Source organism: Medicago sativa, chromosome 8 (genome assembly GCF_051527215.1).
Source record: "Medicago sativa cultivar Bolivia chromosome 8, Bolivia_mono, whole genome shotgun sequence".
In the NCBI taxonomy this organism is placed as follows: domain Eukaryota; kingdom Viridiplantae; phylum Streptophyta; class Magnoliopsida; order Fabales; family Fabaceae; genus Medicago; species Medicago sativa.
Window position 1 is genome coordinate 87,844,096 of NC_140756.1, and position 22,866 is coordinate 87,866,961.

General features: G+C 33.0%; 4 protein-coding genes across 4 annotated transcripts; 3 read left to right on the forward strand and 1 right to left on the reverse strand.

Annotated features, from left to right (window-relative positions):
- The first annotated feature begins 952 nt into the window (after nt 1-952).
- LOC146902860 (O-Glycosyl hydrolases family 17 protein) lies at nt 953-3,015 on the forward strand. The gene is made up of 2 exons (XM_085734669.1): nt 953-1,341; nt 1,742-3,015. The coding sequence occupies exons 1-2, from the start codon at nt 995-997 to the stop codon at nt 2,874-2,876; spliced, it is 1,482 nt and encodes a 493-aa protein (XP_085590795.1). The 5' UTR covers nt 953-994; the 3' UTR covers nt 2,877-3,015.
- A 2,377-nt stretch (nt 3,016-5,392) lies between these two features.
- Nucleotides 5,393-9,500, forward strand: LOC146902861 (uncharacterized). Its single transcript, XM_085734671.1, has 6 exons — nt 5,393-6,178; nt 7,161-7,258; nt 7,925-7,949; nt 8,311-8,431; nt 8,518-8,652; nt 8,857-9,500. Exons 1-6 carry the CDS (start codon nt 5,788-5,790, stop codon nt 9,071-9,073), a joined length of 987 nt encoding a protein of 328 aa, XP_085590797.1. The 5' UTR covers nt 5,393-5,787; the 3' UTR covers nt 9,074-9,500.
- An 825-nt stretch (nt 9,501-10,325) lies between these two features.
- Nucleotides 10,326-12,019, forward strand: LOC146902862 (uncharacterized). The gene has a single exon (XM_085734670.1). The coding sequence runs from the start codon at nt 10,511-10,513 to the stop codon at nt 11,654-11,656; it is 1,146 nt and encodes a 381-aa protein (XP_085590796.1). The 5' UTR covers nt 10,326-10,510; the 3' UTR covers nt 11,657-12,019.
- An 844-nt stretch (nt 12,020-12,863) lies between these two features.
- On the reverse strand, nt 12,864-22,416 carry LOC146902863 (lysine-ketoglutarate reductase/saccharopine dehydrogenase bifunctional enzyme). The gene is made up of 24 exons (XM_085734668.1): nt 22,007-22,416; nt 21,670-21,756; nt 21,443-21,572; nt 21,151-21,324; nt 20,670-20,752; nt 20,380-20,490; nt 20,188-20,263; nt 19,824-19,995; nt 18,752-18,848; nt 18,500-18,666; nt 18,284-18,341; nt 18,048-18,188; nt 17,154-17,492; nt 16,972-17,052; nt 16,699-16,764; nt 16,234-16,351; nt 15,666-15,795; nt 15,299-15,378; nt 14,869-15,027; nt 14,449-14,686; nt 14,265-14,373; nt 13,804-13,965; nt 13,645-13,714; nt 12,864-13,069 (listed from the first exon to the last, which is right to left on the reverse strand). The coding sequence occupies exons 1-24, from the start codon at nt 22,244-22,246 to the stop codon at nt 13,017-13,019; spliced, it is 3,141 nt and encodes a 1,046-aa protein (XP_085590794.1). The 5' UTR covers nt 22,247-22,416; the 3' UTR covers nt 12,864-13,016.
- Between the last annotated feature and the right edge of the window lie 450 nt (nt 22,417-22,866).

Sequence of the window (22,866 nt, forward strand, 5' to 3'; positions counted from 1 at the left end):
TTTGTAAATTTTGAAAATTTATTGGGGTCAATTTGAAAAATTTGAAGACTAAAATGCAAAATTTGAAAAATTATAACAATGAAGAAATTTGAAATTCTGTGTCATTTGAGATTTTCTAAATTTAACTTGATCAAAATACTTTATAAATTTCTATCATTTTGAAAATTCTTCAAATTATCATCCAAACAATGAAATTCACCTCAAAGTATTTCAATTCTCTCAAACATTACATTACCTCAAAACATTCCCTCATCCAAACACACTCTAAGAAGAATTAATGTTTTTTTAATGGTAGATATTAATGTTTTAGTTGTAATGTTAGTATTTTTTTCTATTGTCAGGATTTGAAGCCTGAACTTTTAATTCTTACCTCCATTAAACTCTTAATGAAGTGAGCTACCCATCCCAACAAAATGCTAATTTTTTTTTTTAAAATTCAAGATATTATATGTAAATAAAATAAGCAAGATACTGTGCAATAAGACACGTTCAGCTGCCCTTGATGCGATCAAATAAAGGATATTTTTTTCCTTTAAAAAAACTGATTTCTTGGTTAATCCATCACTGTTAAAATAACTTTCTTCCAAGGTCCATTGGCAACCCTTCATGCAATAGGAGACACCTGGAATTGAAAATAAAATAAACATCTAAACTTTTTCCTTCAAAAAAAAAAAAAAGAAATCTAAACTTTGAGTTTCCTTTTAGTTTGATTCTACCTTTCTTTGCTAGATCGTTTTCCATCTCCTACGACGTACGCATTTTCGAGTACAAAAAAAATATTTTATGCCTTGGTGTTATCAAGTGGGTTTTGGAATCAAGTGCTTGGTTAAGTTTTCATGCAATTCTTTACGTAACTTTCTGCTGAAAAAAAGGACATTACTTTTTTCACCCACCTTTTTTATTCGAGAATCATCACCTTCATATACATAGGTGCATGTTGGGAAAGATAGAGAACTCAAAAATAGAAGCAAGTCAAGGAAGAAAAAAAGACAATATGGGATTCCAACGTTTTAGTACGTGCTTTTTGTTGGCACTTTGTATACTAAGCCAAAGTTTGGCAAAAGGTACCCTTGGCTTTGCTTGCAATTGGGGAACGATTACATCGCATCCTCTTCCAGCTCAAATAATGGTGAAGCTTATGAAAGACAATGGAATCAACAAAGTGAAGTTGTTTGAAGCTGATCCCATGGCACTGAAGGCTCTTGGGAATTCTGGCATTCAGGTTATGGTTGGCATACCCAATGACCTCTTGGATTCACTTGCTTCCAATGTCAATGCTGCTATTGCATGGGTGGACCAAAATGTTTCCGCCTTCATATCTAAAAATGGGGTTGATATAAGGTAATATTGCAACATATTGCCTCCTTTTCATTACTACCTTGGTCACTTGATTTGACACAAAAAATTAGGGAGTATATATATATATATATATATATATTTGTGAATTTTGTGTATTGATGTTCAAAAGTTATTATTTAATCAAAAAATGACACTAATATGCAAGATAAATTAATGAATTGAATAAAGAAAAAGTAATAAATAGTTAAGAGTATAATAGAAAAAGTAACATTAATGTTTTATTGGTAATGTAAAGCGACTTATAATTTGAGACAATTTTTTTTCTTTCTAAAACGACTTATAATTTGAGACGGATGGGGTACTTATTATAAGGATAATAATCTCACGTGGAACTGAAAAATGCAATTGTAACTAACCAATGTTTTGTACAATTAATTCCCAGGTATGTTGCAGTTGGTAATGAAGCTTTTCTAAAAACATACAATGGACGATTTGTGCAATCAACATTTCCTGCCATAAAAAACATTCAAGCAGCCCTTATAAAAGCAGGGTTAGGCAGACAAGTAAAAGTAACAACCCCTTTAAATGCTGATGTCTACCAAAGTGACACTGGTCTTCCATCAGGTGGACACTTTAGACCAGACATTCAAAACCAAATGATGTCAATAATCAAATTTCTTAGCCAAAATAACGGCCCTCTTACATTTAACATCTACCCTTTTCTAAGCCTTGATGCTGATCCTAATTTCCCTAAAGAATTTGCTTTCTTTGATGGTTCTGCTGCCCCTGTAGTTGATGGTTCCATATCTTACACCAATGTTTTTGATGCAAATTTTGATACACTTATTTCAGCTCTTGAAAAAAATGGTTTTGGTTCAATGAATGTTATCATTGGTGAAGTTGGTTGGCCAACTGATGGAACATCAAATGCTAATATAAAAAGTGCTCAAAGATTTAATCAAGGACTTGTTGATAGAATAGTGAAAAAGCAAGGAACTCCTAAAAGACCTACCCCACCTGAAATTTACATGTTTGCCCTTTTAGATGAGGATTTAAAAAGTATTGATCCTGGCCCATTTGAGAGACATTGGGGAATTTTCAATTTTGATGGATCTATGAAATACCCTTTGAATCTTGGTGGTGGAAAATCACTAGTTGGTGCTAAAGGGGTTAAATATTTGCCAAAACAATGGTGTGTTATTTCATCTCAAGCAAATGTAATGGATCCTAATTTTGCACAAAGTATGAGCAAAGCTTGTACATACGCTGATTGTACATCTCTTGCTCCTGGCTCTTCTTGTAGTGGTTTAGACACAAAGGGTAATGCTTCATATGCATTTAATATGTATTATCAAAGAATGGATCAACGTAAAGATGCATGTCAATTCAATGGTTTATCAGTTGTTACCAACATTGATCCTTCACCTTCTCAAGGTAGTTGTCATTTTGAGATCATGATTGATATTGGGAAGCATGAAACTAAGTCCACTTCTTTTGCTGCACCAAAAATTGGATTAGAGTACATAATGGTCATGCTGGTATCAAGCTTCAGTTTCACCTTATCTCTATTTGTATAGTCTTGTTTGATTTGTACATAGTATCATATTGATAACTCACACACAATATTTTTTATTTTTTGGTTTCATTTATTTCTAGCATATGCCAAAAATAAATGTGTAATTGATCTCAATGATTCTTTAGTGACTCATTTTTTAATTCTTGGTCCACACTGTGCTACTTGTATCTCGACAATTATAGCATGTTGGTTTTGCCAATGTGAAAGTGAAACTACCTTGCACCATAAAGCAAGCCACCTTGTTGTAATCATTATGGAGAATTGATGAAAAAAATGATAATAATGATAAAACAATACTTGAAAATTAACATACCTCAATATACTAAATTGACATTAAGAATAAAATTTTAAAATTATGATAAATTATTAAATTTTCAAATTGATGAACATGTTGATCATTACTTGAAAAACACTATTTAAATCATGAAAATAATTATTTATTTATTTGATGAGAAATCGAAACGTACATATTAATTTACCAATATTTAACTTACAAAACAAAAATATTATTTTATACAATTTTTTCTTTGCCGTAACTATAAATTGTGGCATCTCAATTATCTATACTATTATATAGAAACAACTTCAAAGTTAGCTAATTTTTTATCAGACATTTCGTTAGACAAATTATACTTAGCAACTCAATTTGTTTTAAATTTACGTTAAGAAATTTGAAAACAAACAATTTTCTAAATGAATATTTTCTGTTATAATAAATTTGACCTTAATATTCTATAAACAAATACAATAAAAAAAAATGTGGATACATGTCCATCTTTCCTTTATTACAAGAAAAACTTTACGATCTTTTAAATTGTGCAAAATTCATAGAAAAATGATTGAACAAACGAAAGTGTTAATAATTCATTTCTAGGTGTGATGTCCTTGAGCCACCCAACAACTTCCAAGTTTTTGGAAAATACTCGAGTCTATGTTTGTGTGATTGTTCCCTTTAGTCCATTTTAAATGAGAGAATAATGAATGGATGATAAATGAAATTATTTAGATGATAGAAAATGAATAGTTAAAAAGTCATGCTAACTTGTATTCTTAGAACACATGTTAAAATTTTTATAAAAAGCAAAACATTACATTTCAATCTTGTGAGAAATAAATTAGCACAATTTACGAATCTTTAGAACCTTAACTTGTACTTTAAGGATACAAAGGTACAAATTAGCATTTTCCATAGTTAAAAAAGAGATAGAACAAAATGACGTTAAAAGCCACCGACACCTAATTAAAACCCTAAGTTTTCACTTTCAACAATTAACCAACAAGTATAAATTGATAAAAATTATTAACATATTAAATAAATTACTTTTGATAAAGACTTTATATATATATATATATATATATATATATATATATATATATATATATTGCTAAACTTTTTCTATATATAATTTTTTTATAGACGAACGAGAAGAAAAACCGATTATAACTCAATGTTGAAGAGGTCGGATTAACATCAAATCTGCCAATTTCGACATTAAGGTTAGAATTTGTGGACTTATATAATATTTAGGAAATGCTAAAGTTTGCCCTTAAGACATTTGTTAAGAGGACAAATTTAAAAATATTGTTTTGAGAAATGATGAAAATTGATAAATGTGACTTTTTAAAAGTTAAAAAATTGTTGACTTCAATGTAAACTTACCATTTTTTGTTTCCTTAACTAGTGTTCTTAGGGCTGTTAGCATAATTCATAATTTTTTTTTTTTTTTTGTGGTGGTCGGGGTTCGAACCTCAAACCTTACATTATATCATGCATTGTTTATAACAACTGAGTTAAACTCACGAGAATATAATTCATAATATTTTAATCCATACCAGAAAATACCAATCTCAACATTTTGGGATAATACTTCAGTGACATAATGTCACGGTGACATTAAATCTGGGCCACACAAAGGTCTGTGTTGTGTGGCTTAGATGTGTTGTATGGGTGACATTAAATCCATTATAAAATAGAAATAATAATTGTTAATCCAAAAGTAATTAAATAACAGAAAATAATGCCCTAATTTCCGCATTAACTGACAAAAATATTTGCCACTTTCCTCCTTTCGTCTTCATCAAAAATATCAACAAAAGATTAAGCTAATCTAATCTACTAGTAATTTGTAATGCGCGAATATCGATGCATCTTTATCATATGCTGAATGAATGGTGATTCTATTTCATAAACAAATTCAAAAAATCAAAATCTGATTAACTATTTAACAGTGTTGTCAGAAACCGACAAATTCACTTCAATTTGATTCATTTTAGGGTAAAGTTGGAAGAAAAAAATTAAAGTTGTATTGGAAATGTAAAGCGACACTCATTTTGAAACAAATTTTTTTGGCTAAAGCGACACTCATTTTGAAACGGAGGGAGTAGTAATTTGTAATGCGCGAATATCGATGCATCTTTATCATATGCTGAATGAATGGTGATTCTATTTCATAAACAAATTCAAAAAATCAAAATCTGATTAACTATTTAACAGTGTTGTCAGAAACCGACAAATTCACTTCAATTTGATTCATTTTCTCCATTCTAAATTCTACATACAAATTCTTCTCAACATCACCCAAAATTTCTCAACTTTCTCGTCTTTTTTCATTCTTTGGATCCAACCCATTATTGCAAGATTCCATTTTGCCCAATCACATACATTTTTCATTTCTATGGTTTGAGTCGGTTCGGTTGTGTTATTGGAAGACCCCCTTTTTCTCAAAATCAGATTTGACCCCTAAAAACCGCTCTTTGATGATTTGCAGTCTTCAATTCAATCCAAACCAATTATTTCTGGAATTGATTCTCTTTCAATTTTGAATAAGAATCTATTATTGCCTTTTTTCATTTCAAAATTATCTCTTCAATATTTAATTTTTAATTGTGATGCTAGAATATTATATGTTATTATGTTTAGATTAAAGAATAGTGAAAATCTAGCACGGTTCTTGTATCACAAAACTTTGCATAATAACAACCCTATGGCTTATTCAATAGGTTATTATGTTGATCCTTGTTCTCATTTGAGCAAGGTTTATGCTAATGTTTTTGATTTTGGGGTTAATAGAAGATTTGAGTTTGGTAGAAAAACTTGTGGCTTTTATACTAGTGCTAGTAATAGCAGTAGGTTTTTTGTAAGAGCTAATGCAAGGCCTCGCGGTTTTGCATCTGATTTGGAGCAAGGGAATTCTGTTAAGGTTGATAATGATATTGGTGGGTTAAATGGAAGTTCTGCTACGCCTCGTTTTCGGGATCAACGTTTGTCTGAGAAGCTTGTTGTTGCTGTTGATGTGGATGAGGGTATGTATGTATGTATGCATGCAATTGAATACTTTTTGATTTGATTTTTCTCTGTATGAATAATGAAGACCTTGTGTGGAATCTTGACTGTATTTTCTTGTTTCAATATATTTTATAATAGCTTATCATGGTGCTCGCATGGACGTGATTAATCTAATATTGTTGCTCTCTGATAGGAGGAATCAATCTTTATATTAATGGAGGTCAAAATTAGATTCTCACTAGATATGTCATGTTCTTTGTGTGTGTTTTTTAATATGCAAGGATATTTTCTTCTTTTTGTTTTTTGTATTTATATTAATTTGTTTCATTTTTTAGTATAAAAACTAAGAATTTCTCAAAGTCTCTTCTCTAGTTGTAAGAAACTTCATAGTCCAAATCTTCATGCATATGTTCATGTATATTTGCCGAAATCTTAGCTGGTCAATGTGTGAGGTGGAGCATTCTTTTCAGCATGCAACTAGGATAAGAGTCGATTTTGCAATTCCTTTTGTTAAATGTGAAGTTCTGAAGATACCAGAAATTCTTGGTAATGTGTAGTGACTGGATTATCTTTTTTGAAAGGATGTCTAGTGACTGGATGTTTTTAAAATAGAATAAAGGAAAGAAGATTGTTTTGAGTGACTGATACATGGACTCGTTTTTTTTCCCCTCTGTTTGATGATAGCTGGCTGCAATATTCTTGCCTGGCTCAGATCATGCTGGAAATTGTCAATTCTATTATGTTTTTGAGTTGTTTGACTTTTATGTTATTCTTTACAAGTGTGAATAAACTTTTCTCTTCATTTTATTAAATAATTGTGAATTGTCAACTCCAGGTGTGCATGAATCTTTGATAATCCTGTTTTCAGTGCGATGTCTCACCTTGAATCAGTTATTTTTTCTTGATTTTCACTCTACTGTTCAAACTGTAGTTGAGTTTTAAGATCATCCACATATATTCTCTGATGTGTGATGAGTATTTTTTCAATTTTTTAAGCAGTATTAGGAAATTTCGTGTCGGCTCTCAACAAGTACATTGCAGATCAATATTCATCAAATTATTCAGTTTCTGAATATCATGTGTACGAGTTCTTTAAGGTATCTTTTGTTGGCTGCTTTTGCAATTTCGTGTTTTCATGATAAGTGATTAAGTTTTGCCAATATTAAACAAATGTCATCGGAACAGGAACTTTAATGTTCTTTCATAGACTCATATTTTCCCCCTATTCTCCAGTCTTATGTATTAATATAGACTGTAGCATTAGAAAGCTTTGCCCTCTATTCAAATTAGGCTTATTTGTGCTGATTTAATTTTCTTTCGTGATAGAGGTAGAGGAAGACCTAGGAAAACTATTAGAGAAACCATTAGAAAGGATTTAGAGGTCAATGAGTTGGATCCAAATTTGGTTTATGACAGAACACTATGGCGTAATTTGATCCATGTAGCCGACCCCACTTAGTGGGATAAGGCTTGTTTGTTGTTGTTTTGTTGGTCAATGGTGCTTCATAAAAATTCCTGACACGTGAATTTTTTAGTCCATATCTGTTGAACATCGATCGCGGACCCAAATTCTGTCTAAATCTTTCCTCTTGCTGAAGAGAACTACTTTTTCTATGAATGGGATTCTGTTTAAATCATAATTCAGTTCCTTGTTGGCTTTAGGTGTATCTGGCTTTTGCACTAGTTGTAGTCCATTGCTTTTGTTGTAAATTTGTGCATATGCTTGAATTTGGAACCTGATGCACCCTTAATTTCTGTTACAGATATGGAACTGTTCACGTGATGAAGGTAATTGTCATTCCTCTTTAGAACAATTTTGCTATTCCATTGTGTACAGAAAATTGTTGGATATTAGAATTTTCCTTGTTTGATTTGTACAAGTTCATTGATTGAAGTCTCTCTCTTTGAAATCTGGATGATCTTTATTGAGATCATATTCCCTATAAATCTATGTTCAAAGGGTCGAATTTGAAAGTTTTGTTTTCACGATTGAGGCAAGCCCAATTCTCTAATGAATTTTTCCTAATTCTTGTTCAAAAGGGTCAAATAGTACAATAATTTTATCAAGATTTTTGTGTAGGAATTTTTCACTAATTTTATTCTTTCGGATGACTAATGGACTGGTTGGAAATTAATATCTTTTTTGCAGCTGATATTCGTGTTCATGAGTTTTTTAAGACACCGTATTTCAAGTCAGGGATTCACCCTCTCCCAGGTGCTCAGACGGCGATTCAAAAGTTATCAAGATTTTTTAACCTATCCATTGTAACGTATGATTTTGGTATTGGACTTTCATTAACCTTAAGAGGAATCTTGTCGGGATCAACTAACCGAATCACATTTATTATATGTTCAGGTCTCGGCAGAATGTAATTAAGGATCACACTATTGAATGGATAGAGAAGAATTTCCCAGGACTTTTCCATGAGATTCACTTTGGTAACCATTTTGCACTTGATGGGATATCAAGACCAAAATCAGAGATTTGTAGGTGCGCCTTGATCCTCTTCATCTGTTTTTCTCTATGATATGACTTGATTTTCTTTGGAAATGTTCAAGTGTTCATACCTCCTTCCCTACTGTTTAGATTCACATCACTTCCTTTTCCTACTGTTTTTCTTCCTAGAACTCTTAATCCGTTCAAGTACTATTTTTTATCATTTAAAGATGCAAACTTGCTGTTTCTCATTAACAGGACTTTAAATGCCAAGGTTCTTATTGATGATAATCCGCGGTATGCAATAGAGTGTGCTGAAGTTGGAATCAAAGTCCTACTTTTTGATTATGAAAACTCATATCCTTGGTCCAAGAATGAGTTGGTTGATGAGCACCCTTTGGTGACCAAAGTTAAGAACTGGACAGAAGTGGAACAACAATTGATGTCATTGATAGCTTCACAGTCTAAATCTTGATTGAAGTCACCCTTCTCTACATCAAATGCTGGACTAATTCATGTTTTTGAAATGTCTAAAGTATATTCTTGAAGTGCGATAATTTGAAGTTGCTGCAAGAAGATAACTACCTAGAGGAATATGACACAATCAGATTCTTTTTCCCATTTTGAGCAACACTATTGAAGATTGGAACAAGCTGTTCACTATGGTGGAAATTCTAGTGATTTTATTACTATAACTAGGCTAAGATTTTTTTATGATCAACATGAATGTAGGAGTGGTATCTGAGATTCTGAATGATATCATGACTTACATTGACCACAAAATCTATGTTCTCTTCTCTGATATACATTTTTGATGCTGTTTGTGTTTTGGTACACTTGCATGTCTGTCAAGCTCGATGATTACTTTTCAAATATAAAATATTTTTGTTTCTCTGTTATAATGAATTAGTTTCGTCATTCAAATTTAGTAAATTTAAATTATTGTTTTACTTTTCAAATCGAGGTGAGAAAGAAGCAAGCAACTACATGAGAAACTTTGAGCTTTACCACTTTAACTCCGATGTGATTATTAACCAGATGTTGTTTTACTATCACTTTAAAAAGATAACTACTTTAATTTCCTACAATAGTACTGAATCAGATGCTACACAGAAACTAAAGTGTCAAAGTGCAATACGCACATTTCTTTTTAGCCTAATAAGCAACAAACTTACTTTCTTTTATTGTCTTTCTCCTCTCAATTTCACTCTAAACTCTCTTATTTACTTCGTATTTAATTTGTATACACACATGTAAAATATTTTTACGGGTGCATTCGATTAAATCATGTAACGTAGATATATATTTTAAAAATTACGTTAAGAAAATCGCACTACAATGCACTTTGACTGAATATATGTATAAAAAAGTTTTACACCGTATACAAATTAATCTCATATTGCTACACATGAATTAAGAAGAAAATAAAAATAATAAATTTATTCTTATTTTAAATGTAATTTTTTAAGGATGATTTTAAATGTAATGAGTTTAGCTAGATTTTTTTAAGTTATATTTCTTTGAAAAACAATCATTTTAAGACGCAAGAGTGATTCTAATTAACGGTATCTAACATTCAATCACCACCATATGCAAATGCTAAACACGAATCACGATTTACCTACCTGATAGCTTGCCTTCACCACATGTCATCCCTTTATAAAAAAAAATTCGACATTTACAAAATTCCTTTCTTGTTAACAGAGCCATGCACTGATAGCTTTTCAAGAAAACCATACTAACATTAATACTTATATCACATGCATATACATCACTTCACAAACACTGAAACACACACACACACACTACTAACCTATTGCTAGTTCCCGTATATAAATAGTAAGTGGCATTTTGCATAGTTGCACACTCATTCAAATCTACATGCAAGAAACTAAACCAAATTAAGAAAAAAATGTGTGGTGCTAGAGCAGTTTTGACAATTTCATTACTAGTATTAGTTACCTTAGAAGCTCTTATTGAGTCATGCCCTACTTCTGAATGGGCATCACTCATGTCTTTCAAAGCAGCTCTCAACGAACCTAACTTTGGAATCTTCCATTCATGGAGAGGTACCAACTGTTGCTACGGTTGGTACGGAATCAGTTGCGACCCTACCACACATCGCGTTGCAGAAATCACACTCCGTGGCCTCACTGTTGGTGACAACCATCGCCGCTACAAACATACCAAAACCACGAAAAATGGATACATGACTGGACACATCTCCCCATCAATTTGCAACCTAACACGGCTCTCTAGCATTACCGTCTCCGACTGGAATGGCATTTCAGGAAATATCCCTGGATGCATCACAACTCTCAATTTTCTCCAAATCATAGATCTCTCCGGAAATCTTATTTCTGGAAAGATTCCATATGATATAGGGCGTCTTACTCAGCTTATGGTGCTCAACCTTGCAGACAATCATATCTCAGGAAGGATTCCAACAACGCTTGTAAACCTCTTCAACTTAATGCAACTTGATCTCCGTAACAATGCCATTGGAGGCTCCATTCCTGGGAACATCGGCCAACTCAAAAAGCTGAACCGAGCATTTCTAAGTCGCAACCGGATTAACGGTCGAATTCCACGGTCCATTTCAAATATTTATGGGCTAGCAGACTTGGACTTGTCCTTGAACCGATTATCAGGTCCAATTCCTTTTTCGCTAGGACAAATGTCGGTCCTGGACTCGTTGAACCTGAAGTATAACAAATTGACAGGGAGGATCCCAAGGACTTTGTTGGCTTCTAGAATGAGTCATTTGGATTTAAGTAGAAACGCTTTAAGGGGACCTATACCGGACGTGTTTAGCGAAACTTCATATTTCATTAACCTTGATTTGTCGCGGAACAATTTGAACGGTTTAATTCCTAAGTCTATGGCATTAGCTTTGTACATTGGCCATGTGGACTTTAGTCACAACCATCTCTTTGGGAAAATTCCGGTTGCTTCTTCCTTAAGCCATCTTCCGCTGGCATCGTTTGTATACAATCGACACCTTTGCGGCAAGCCACTTCAGCCCTGCACTCATGGTCACATACACAAACATGAATAAATAAGTTGTGTTTGGTTTGGACAAACCCAAACCAAATATATAAATATAAAAGTACTATTATACTTAATTTGTGCACTTCTTACCCGTCTACACTTAAAAAATATCATGTTTTCTAAAGTGTGTTACTGAACTACACAAAATATTAGGAAGAAAATATCTGAGATATATAAAATTTGGTAATTTATCTAGATGTATACTTGGGAACTTTTCTTTGGGGAGGGAGGTATAGCCTTTGTATATTATTTTGTGTTTTAAGAGAAATTGTTCGGGTTTCGTCTTTCAGCTTCCTCCTTATATTTGCTAGTATCTTTGAAGTTTCCGCATGCAACATACATTGTTTGTGATGAAACTAATTTATCCTCATCTCTCCTTTTTTGTCTCTTTTATTTAAGGTATTTTTAAGTAATCTTTGAAGAATTTTGTGTAATTTACTCAACAAACAACGAAAATTAGCCACATTAATAAATTTACCAGTAAAAATTAGTTTGTGGATATACCACTTGAAAATGTGCTCATGTGACAACCTAGTCTCTTCATTTTATTAAATAATTGTGAATTGTCAACTCCAAGTGTGCATGAATCTTTGATAATCCTCTGTTTTGAGTGCGATGTCTCACCTTGAATCAGTTATTTTTTTCTTGATTTTCACCCTACTGTTCAAACTGTAGTTGAGTTTTAAGATTATCCACGTATATTATTCTCTGATGTGTGATCACCAAAGTTAAGAACTGGAACAACAATCGATGTCCCTGAATCCTGATAGCTTCACAGTCTAAATCTTGAAGCCACCCTTCTTACATCAAATGCTGGACTTTATGAATTGTCTAACGTATATTCTTGAAGTGCAATAATTTGAAGTTGCTGCAAGAAGATAACTACCTAGAGGAATATGACTGACACAATCAGATTCTTTTTCCCATTTTGAGCAACACTGGAACAAGTTGTTCACTATGGTGGAAATTCTAGTGATATAACTAGGCTAAGATTTTTTACGATCTCCATGAATGTAGGAGTGGTATCTGAGATTCTGAATTATATGGTTGCACTGCACCATATCATGACTTACATTGACCACAAAATGTATGTTCTCTTCTCTGATATACTTTTTGATGTGGTTTATGTGTTTTGGTACACTTGCTTTTTGACAAATGAAAAAGATCCTAGGACTCAAAAGAGGTTTGGATTTGGAAGAGTCAAATGAAAAGCATTGCTGATAAACACTTCTCTTATTGCATTCCATTGCTGATGTAGAACGATAGTTCTTATTGAATAAATATACAATGATTATTATTGTCGAAATTATTTACATTATACAGTGCATCATCATCTATACTTCGAGTACCAGCTTCAAACATAAAAATTACTCATTCTTCTCTATCAAATTGATGCCATAAGCTTGTATAATATCCAGCGCTGCAAAGACCACAACCCACAAATAAGCATTTGCCAAAGCAGTTGCTACAATATGTAATTTACTGATAACAGTACTACATTGTTTTCTCATCTAAGTTTGTTAACAACTCAAGACTATTCTCGGATTACTTTTTGAAAAAGTAGAAATCAATTTTTTGGTAGTAATAAAATTATTCCAATTACTATAATTATAAAGAAACAGTCGTCATAAATGAAAAAAAAGGGGCATCTTTCACTCAGTATCGAAGGATTTGAACTATTGTTTCAATTTGTTTTTCATTCTATCTGATGCAAGACTTATTCCTAAAAGAGAATAACACGCAGAAAACAATGGAAACTGTAGTAGTTTTAGACCACCAAAAATATTTTATTTCTCCCTCCTAAAAATCTTGGTTTAAAGAAGTTACATAACCTAAAGTTCTAAAAAAAAATCTAGTAATGATTTGTAATTCTGTGGTTGGCCAAGTATGCTAGTCATTTTTTGCTGGTTAAATTTGTCCTTTTAACAAATGTGCATGCCAGAAAAAAGTATATTCTAACAAATGGACAACAAAATAAATATAACATGCAGTCACCTGGAGTGTATACTTCAGGTTGGATAGGCCTTAAGACACCTCTTGTCTGAATTTTGTTTGTCAGTAAGAGCTACAAAAAAAAAAAAGATGCCACAAATTCACAAACAGTTTTTACTTGGAATACAATATATACAATAGACAGAAATGAAGGAAAAATACCAGAGCTCCCACAGCAGCTGGAATACCAACAGTAAGGGCCATGGCAGTAGTAGTTTTTCCATCAATAGTTTTCCCGAATTCAAGCAAAGTAGCTCTATGCTTCTCTGTAATTTTGCTGTCTGGGTATTCTATCTCCACTTCATGGTGCAAAAGTACCATATCCTGCTTACAAATCAGATATAAGTCAATGCATCAGATATTAAATGTATGCTTTAATAAGTAACCTCTTCACATTCCTGCAAATAAGTTGTTTCATCGGTATTTAAGGTGATACACGAATTCAACAACTTTTTTTTTTATCAGTATCAAAGATGATATGCGAATTAAGCAACAATTTTGTTTTTAGTCAATGTTGAAAAAGTTATTGTAAGCAGTCATAACTTTGTTTTGCAATATTTAGTTCCTAAGGAGCTCACATCCGTGAAGAACTTATAATTCTATAAGAATTCATAGTAATATACCTTTTCTGTGTTGGAGTAGGATAGTCTCTCCTCCATGCGGAAACAGGCAACATCAAAAGCACTATGGCATGAAGCAGGGATTTCTGTTTGCTCAAGAAGTCCCAAAAATCTACATGAGAGAATACAGTCCGGTTAAAACAGTGATTTTCCAATAACCATACTAAGAGAGTGTTGAATGGCCTACATGATTGTTTTTGCTGTCATCATTGCAGATCTTTGTTCTTTACAATGTCCTAGTGTTAATATCCTTTCCGATATATCCTCCTCTCCTATCAATGCTCCATCTGGATCTTCGCGAACAATTTTCAGAAGGTCAAACATGAATTTTCTGAAGGTTGGTCTCTCCTCATTCTTTAGAGTCGGATGAGCTTCATTGTTGAATAAGCCAATCCTAGAAAGTGTCGCCATGATCTCACTAAACCCTATACATGGAGTAGCTAAAAATAAGCTCCATAAAGATAAAATTTCTATACTCAAACACACAAAACCTGGATTTGTTAATTTAAAAATGATTCTATGAATGTTACTGTTTCACCAAATATAGACTGATGTAGATTAAACAAGTTTTAGAGAAGGTTATAAGTATTTGAGATATAAATCATGCCTTCATAACGGAGGGTTCCACGAAAGACAGTTGATGCTTCAGATCCTATTCCATATAAATCTCCATAAATTAAAGAGTTGCGGTTTGGAAGACATTCCAAAGCAAAAGCAGGAAAGTCAGGTATCCTTAGTCTTTTAGCTGAATCATAAAGATCGTTTCCTGTCCAATAAATAAAGGTTATTCAGTGAGCTTGTGAACACTTCAAGAAAATGTTACACATGGAATGAGACTCATTCAATATGGAAAAATAGTATATGCAAGACTTCTCCAATAGTCAAACTAAAGAAAATTCCGTGCATGTTATTGACGGTAAATGCATGCATACATATTACAGAATTATGTTAAGACCCTTAAAAGAAGGAATAGAGAATGTATCATGCTTACTGCTTTGCTTTCATGGAATTATATTCTAAATTTATTAAAAGCTTACCATCAATATGTAAAGTTTCGCCGTGATATTTGTAGGTGGCAGGATTGCGTCCAGCTCGGATGGCACCTACAGGATTCCAGCTGAAATAATTGGCAACCAAATGAGCCATTATAGCAATGCCAACAAGATGAAACAGTAACAGGTATGCTATCGTGTAGAGAATTCTCATCTAGCATAAGATTCAATCATGATATATGAAGCTATAGATAGTCATCACATTAAACCACAAGTGATGCTTTTTCAAGGGAAATTTTCGCAGCTTCATGATGCCATAAATGTAACAAGTACCGGCTATTCAGCTACCAAAAGTTAGTGAACTTTAGAACCATCAGAGAACTGTTTGCATAGATACAGACATTCCAAGTACCTGAATTTATATGCTAATGGATTGTTGGCATCTTCAGGAGATGGAAGTCCACCACAGTAGGAAGTGAAAGACTTTATTTTACCCTTCTGCATATGTGCCTCGTCGATCATCTTCATTGCCATCATGTGATCTGGATCATCAATCAATTAAAAGGTTATTAGAAGACCTGTTGGTTGGAAATGCGTCAAGCTTTCGCAGATTATAATTTTCAGAAGTTTTCAGCCAATGTGTCGGGATGAAAATAAGAAGACAGGTATTTTTGACGAAATTAGTATAAATGATGACATGATATGTATATAACATGAAGTCCATTACACAAATATTTTCTAATGATTAAAAACATTGTAAGCTAGTTACACACACACACATACACCGCTAGAATATAAGCACATGCAAGACTGTTGCAATGCCAAGATCACATTTAAAGAAAATATCTCTGAGAAGTGAGAACAATAATTCAAAAACTGAATTTGTAATATGTTTATACATCCAAATGCACTATTATAGACTATTTTATGCTCCTGGAAAATGATAATTGAATATCAGAATAGGTCATACTAGGTCATACCTATTCCTGGGTCCAAGCCCATCTCACCAAGAATTGTTATACCAGCATCTTTAGCCTTATCATCTAGCATGGACATGGAGCTATCAACATAGCTAGCAGTGACAAGATGTTTTTTCAACTGCATCAATTAATTATAAACAGTCATTTACTAAGCTAGAACAAAAAAATAATATTTATATACTTGTTCTACCCCTAGAGATTTCACCAAAAATATTTCTTACATTAAAATCAGAGAACTAAAGAAGTGGGAATCTTTAACTTGATTTACATCTTAAGTCTACTTCAAATCTTAAAAGAGATAGGTTGAATTCATTCTTTTGTGAATTTTACCATTACCATAGTCTTCAATCTATTCTAGACACACTATGTTGAAAAGTCTATGTTACTATAGTTGTTTATATTTTTGCCTAAAGAGATATCATTTTAGTTCAATTTTAAATAATAACATAAAGTACTGCAGAGCACCTCAATGCAAGCATTTGCTACGATAATGTGACAACTAGGGGGCAGCAAACTTATAACAACGTCCACCTGCAAAATACGAGAACAAAAACAAATGTTAAGATATGGCTGTAAGCAACATTGTAAGAACTAAAAAAAAAAAAAAAAACTATGCTGGAAGATGGGGATTACAATCAGCATTAACACATGATAAGGGTTCAATAAGGTTATTGCAATATTCTTTCCGAAGAAACAATCAAGATATCACCAGAAAATATTTTGAAAAGACGATTGTACCTGTGAAATGCTCTTAAAAAGACTGGCACTATCCATCACATCAAGCTGAATTCCAGTTACATTTGGAATGCCTTCAACAATCTGCACTGATCTAATATCAAATCTAGGATCCTTAGGAAAATACTAGTTCTGCTAACATAGAAGAAGAACTAATGTACAAGCAAATATTTTGGTCAAAATACCTGCTCTGCATCCTTCAGGTACAAAGATCCCAAAATGATATCAACATCTATTTGATCTTCAAAATCATCTTCCAACAATGTTTTATACCATTGGCTGGATCCAAATGATGATAGCATTTGAGCAGCTGGCTGACAGACTCTACCAGCCCCAAGAATCAAAACTGCAGCCTTCTTTTTTGGATCAGATTCCTTCTCCATGCCGTTTTCATGAACTTTACCAAGCGTAAGTGAAATTTTACTTGAATTTTGTTTTGAAAATCTATTATTTTCAGTTGGATTAGCAAGAGAGGTTAAAGAATCAATGATTTGATCCAGAACAGCCTTATCATCTGCACCAACCTGTTGAAAACATAGCTTGTTGTTATAATATTAATTATTATAATAAGTTCAATAAGTCGATACAAAAATCATAAGCATATTTTCCATTAAAAAAAAAAAAAAAGACTAGAAACCAAAGAGTATCAAGCCAAATGGTCCATCCCATTCTGAATTTGCCTTGGCCCACAATAACCATGCTTGAATTGGCACCTCACTTAGAGAGGCATGGAGAGACAGAAGAAGACACCGAATGTGATTGAATAACATACAAAAATTGCAGTGTATTCAGAATGGCCAATAAGAAATTATGAGTGAGGTATCTAGCATTTCCTATTATCATGTATTCCTTCAGGTATGGGAGCGGTATGGGTACATCAATATAAAATTAATTTTTAATTATAATATAACATGAAAGAATTATATTGTTCAAATGGCAACCAAAATAAAAAACCTATTTGTTCAAAAAAACTCAAGATCTATATGCATGACTATTAAAAATCACACTCTAACAATGTCAATATCAATATTTCATTGCCCACAAGTAAACATTCAAGTTTGAAATAAATGGCTGCTTACTTCAAGTTCCGAGTATGATATAGAATCAAAACTCTGACCCACATGACAGTTAACCAAGTGGAAGGAGCCTCCTGCAGCTTCAATAATATCTAGGGCCTCATTTATCAGAAATTGATCAAATAAGTGACCGCTCAGAGAAACCTGTCAGACATGTTCAGCAATCATGATCATAAGATTAACTATAAAACAGCAGGATCGCCAATGGATAATAATAATACTGAAACTTATGAACGCACCGATGTCTTGTATTTGCTCTTGTTAGATAAAGAATTTGCTGAGTTTTCTGATACATCCCTGCAAGCCCATTTTAAGAGGCTATTGTAAGTGGGAAAATAAGCGCTATAAAAAAGAGGCACCAAAACCAACAAATTGAAAGAAAAGGGTTCTTATACAAATTTATTACAGTTAAGGATAGATAGAACAAATAATCAAAAGTATACGAGAACACATACTCAGAGTCAGATTTGCGCATGCGTGGTATATAATCATATAAGGAGGTTAGGACACCTCCATTGACTATGCAAGCTCTTCTTAAATGAGCAGGCAAGTTTGTAATGTCTGTAGCAGAAGCCAAATTTGTGACAAATTGGGACAGTACGTTTCCAAAATATTGCGAAGCCTAGTCATAATAAAATTGAATGTTCAATCATTTTCAAAACCTGTTATAGCCATTCTCTTATCCAATGGATGTACAAGACACTTACCTCTTTTGCAAATTCTGTTGGAAGAATGTCAACTGCTAAACATATTACTCCATTCCCCTCCATGTCTTCGTGGTAGGAATCCGTTATTGCATCATATCTAACAAAAAATTTAATTCAACATCATATATGGGACACCGGCGTGACACCGACATATGGTTATATTCAATTATTCTAATTTTCTGAAATTATTACTGGTGTCGATGTGTGAGCATCTTGTCAGGTATCCGTACTTATGTCAGTTTTTTTTTTTTTTTAAGCAAAATGGAAATATAAAAAATAAAAAGAGAAAGATACAAACACAGGGGGGACGTAGGACCTGACCCAGGAAAACCCAAACGAGAATACAACTTGAATAATCAGCCTAAGTGGATTTACTCTAATCAATCCTAACAAAAGTTCACTAATCACTAATTGGGGCAGTACTTATGTCAGTGATTCATAGATCAAAAGAGAAATCTAATTTGGTTTGCTAGGAAATCTCAAAGTCAGCCTGATATAAAGACTGTCATAGTTGATATATTAGGTTTATATGTTGTGCACACCATCGCCAAAATGAGACTATTCAGTCTTACATAGATGAAATGTTATTAATGGGCTTTTCATGTCTTGTAGGAGGAAGAATTATGTGAAACTGACTTTGTTATATGATTGGCTCAATTTTTATGAAAGGGTGGACTATATCATAAATATAGAGCCTACATTTATGTTGGTGCATTTTGTAACCTAATATATGGACACTTCTTGAATTTTTTAATTTTATCTTTAATCTAAACTAAGGTAGAGTATGTAGCAAGAAACACACACATGTTAAGTCCCCTTTCTTACACATGCAAATGTCTGTAGGAGTATGGAGCAAGCAATGGATAGTGCTAAGGAGGCAATTCAAAATTATTTCAAAGGAAATGAAGAAAAGACAAGTACTCGCAATCATTGATAGAAGACAGAAGTGTCAACTCCATCATCCATTGCATGCAGCAGGTCATTTTCTAAAGTTTTATTCCATTGTAGAAGTAGCGCGTATATATGACACTAAAATTAATAACCTCTCCAAACAAGTGGATATGGTGTATACCTGAAGAAGGGTGAATCAATTGACGTAGTTCGGTCAACAAACTCAAGTGAACCACCTATATCACAAGTTATATCTGCTATTCCAACAAGTGGACATCCATTTCTCATCAAATCTTGAATCTGCTTATAGCTTAACAACGGAGGAAACCTTTTCTCCCAATACATGCAATTAACTAAGATCACCAAATGTCAGTCATAGTGCTTGTTGTTAAGAAAAATCAAATTTTACCAGAAAGCTAAATTTATTCATGTCAATTTAGTAATTCATGATATATAAGAATCACCGCAAAACAAAATTTTAGCCAAGAATAGTAATGCAGCATGGCAAATAATAATGAAATAAAGTTTGATCCGATATCACCTACCAATTACGGATGTGTATGGTGCTATTTTTTCATGGAAAATTGGAGTGTAATGTTCAGGGTGTGCATAGTAGTCTACCTGAAATAACCACATCAGGTTAGCATATTAGATACAACTTAGCAAGAGGCATTATTAGACATTAGTAGATAAACAATTGGAGATTCCAAAACTCAAGGTCGAGTCAACTAACTCACTTTGTCAAACACTTTCATGGGATCTTTGGGTTCAACCATGTCTTGAGCTATCACAACACAACCATAAACTTGGAAAATTCTTTTTGATCCATGCCTTGCTTGATTAGTTTCCTGTTAAACAAAGTAAATATATGGCGAAGTTCAGGACACATATCTCCTTCTATTTCGAATCACTTAACTTTAAGCAATTTGGCATGGAATTTCACAAGTGTAGTACAATTTCTCTAAATCATACCAAATAATGGTTTTTATAAGTTTTAACATAATACTGAAAATTTATGAAAATTTACCATCTTATGTAGTTCACTTAGTTTAGATGGATCCACAAAAGTATGGGGTAGAAGCTTAAATATCTCCTGAGCACCAGAGCAAACTACAAGAAAGGAAGAGTCAATTTCAAGTGTAAAAGTCACTTTTCAACATTAACAAAGCAAAAGTATAGGAGATATGATAAACCATTAGTTCATGAATACAGGGAATGAATTCAATTTAAACTTGTCATTATCTCTGCTTAATAAAGGATGTGCAACATGCAGAATTAGAATATGATTTTCAAAAAACAAAGTGCTATGTAACACCGACAATTCTATTGAAGGCATATCCGGTGTCTGACACATGTCGGTGACTGACCAGCAAAAAATCCATGCATGTAGTAGTTACATTCAATTATTTCTACTTTTCAAATTTTTATCAGTGTCAACGCATCAGTGTCATGTCTGGTATGTTTTTGTCAATGCTTCGTCTACAAGGACTGTTTTAGTAATAGCATACCATTTCCCGAGCCAGTAAAGACAAAAACGAGAGGACAAATCCCCAATGGCAATCCCTGAGTTGCAATTTCTTCACCAACAGAAATGACTGCAGCCTTAGCAGCAGCCAAGGAAGGATACATGTATGATGATCCAAGTGACAGAAAAGGTGTTGAATATCCAAGACTTAGATACCCTGTTACATACATAAAACAGATAACAGCTCATGCTTGAAAATCACTCATCATCACTAGATAACTCATTAAAGTCACACAATTTGAAAATAAATAATGTAAGATTAGGAATCGCCATACGTTGTCCCAATCCACGCAAGAAATCAATCATTCCAGCTCTACCAGCAAAATTTCCAAATGCAAGTAATCTTTTCCCATTTTCTCCAACAATCAATTCATAATCATATAATGAAGCTCTCTCAGCTAGAATCTACAACAAGGTTAGAAAAATGAAGTGACAAATTAGAAATGGCAACAAGAAGCTACAACAAGTAACATGTTTGAAACACACACAAATACACACGCACCTTATCCAGCAAAGGCATGTTTTCTTTCTGTGCTTTGTGAGTATGGGAAAAGAAGGCATAAGCTCTATTTGGTAATATCATCTCTAACTGCATCATCATCATCACCATTATCATCATCATATATATATATACACAACAAAATATCTATCTAGTTTAGAGTTCAATCCTGATCAGTGCGTACAACAAAAACAATACGTTGAAAGAGGTCAACTACTTAAACATACATCCGTTACATTGAGTGATTAATCTCTGCAGTTGCACGTGCAGATACCTTAATTTACCAAAAACTTAATATCAACCTAGTAATTAGTATGAAGAAAGGAGGAAAGAATTGTACCGCTGGTTGTTTGATGCCAAGGATGAGACCACAGGGTGACAAGTCTTGTGAAATTTCACAACCAACTTCTTCATAGAGAGCATCATGATGAATTCTCTTAGTAGAAGGTTGAACAATAATTTTGGAAACACCAGTTCCATGATGAAGTAATCTAGCACAGTGTGATGGAGTCAAAGGTGTTCTTCTTTCCCATTTATTCACAGATTCTGATAATATCCCAACAACACCGTTCCCAAACATCTTCCTCTTACTTCTCAAACCTCAAACTGATTAAAACTTTTTTGTTTTGGTATTAACTGATCATGAACTATAACAACTACTAAAAGAACACGTGATTCTTACAAGGTTGTTTGTTTTTGTTCCAGAAATGAATCCTTGTGTTGTGACTTGTGAATATGATTTGTCAATGTGTTAGTTCCGTGAGAGTTAGTCTTGTTTTAATATTTGAAAATGTGTGACTCACTCAATCATCAAAATGATGATGATGATCATGAATTGATGCTGATGTGTCACAAACAATATAATAACTACAGGCTTTGGAACTCACACTGCTAACGTGAATAATTGGTATGGTATGGAGCCAATATTTAATTTACATATTTACGGTTTGAACTTTAATCACAATGTCCGACTTAATGATAAGTTTGATATTTTTATCAATTGAGCTAAAAATAAAAAAAAATGTCTTAACTGTATTTGTTAGGATTTTCTTAAAAACAAAATGTAAGAGGAACAGTGTTTTAGTGTTAGAGTTGGCCACTGATGTATTGCCACGTCTTATCTCAATCTGAAATCCTTACGTAAGTAACTAAATTTCAACGTAGTACAAAACAACAACAAATCGGATAAGTATAATGTTA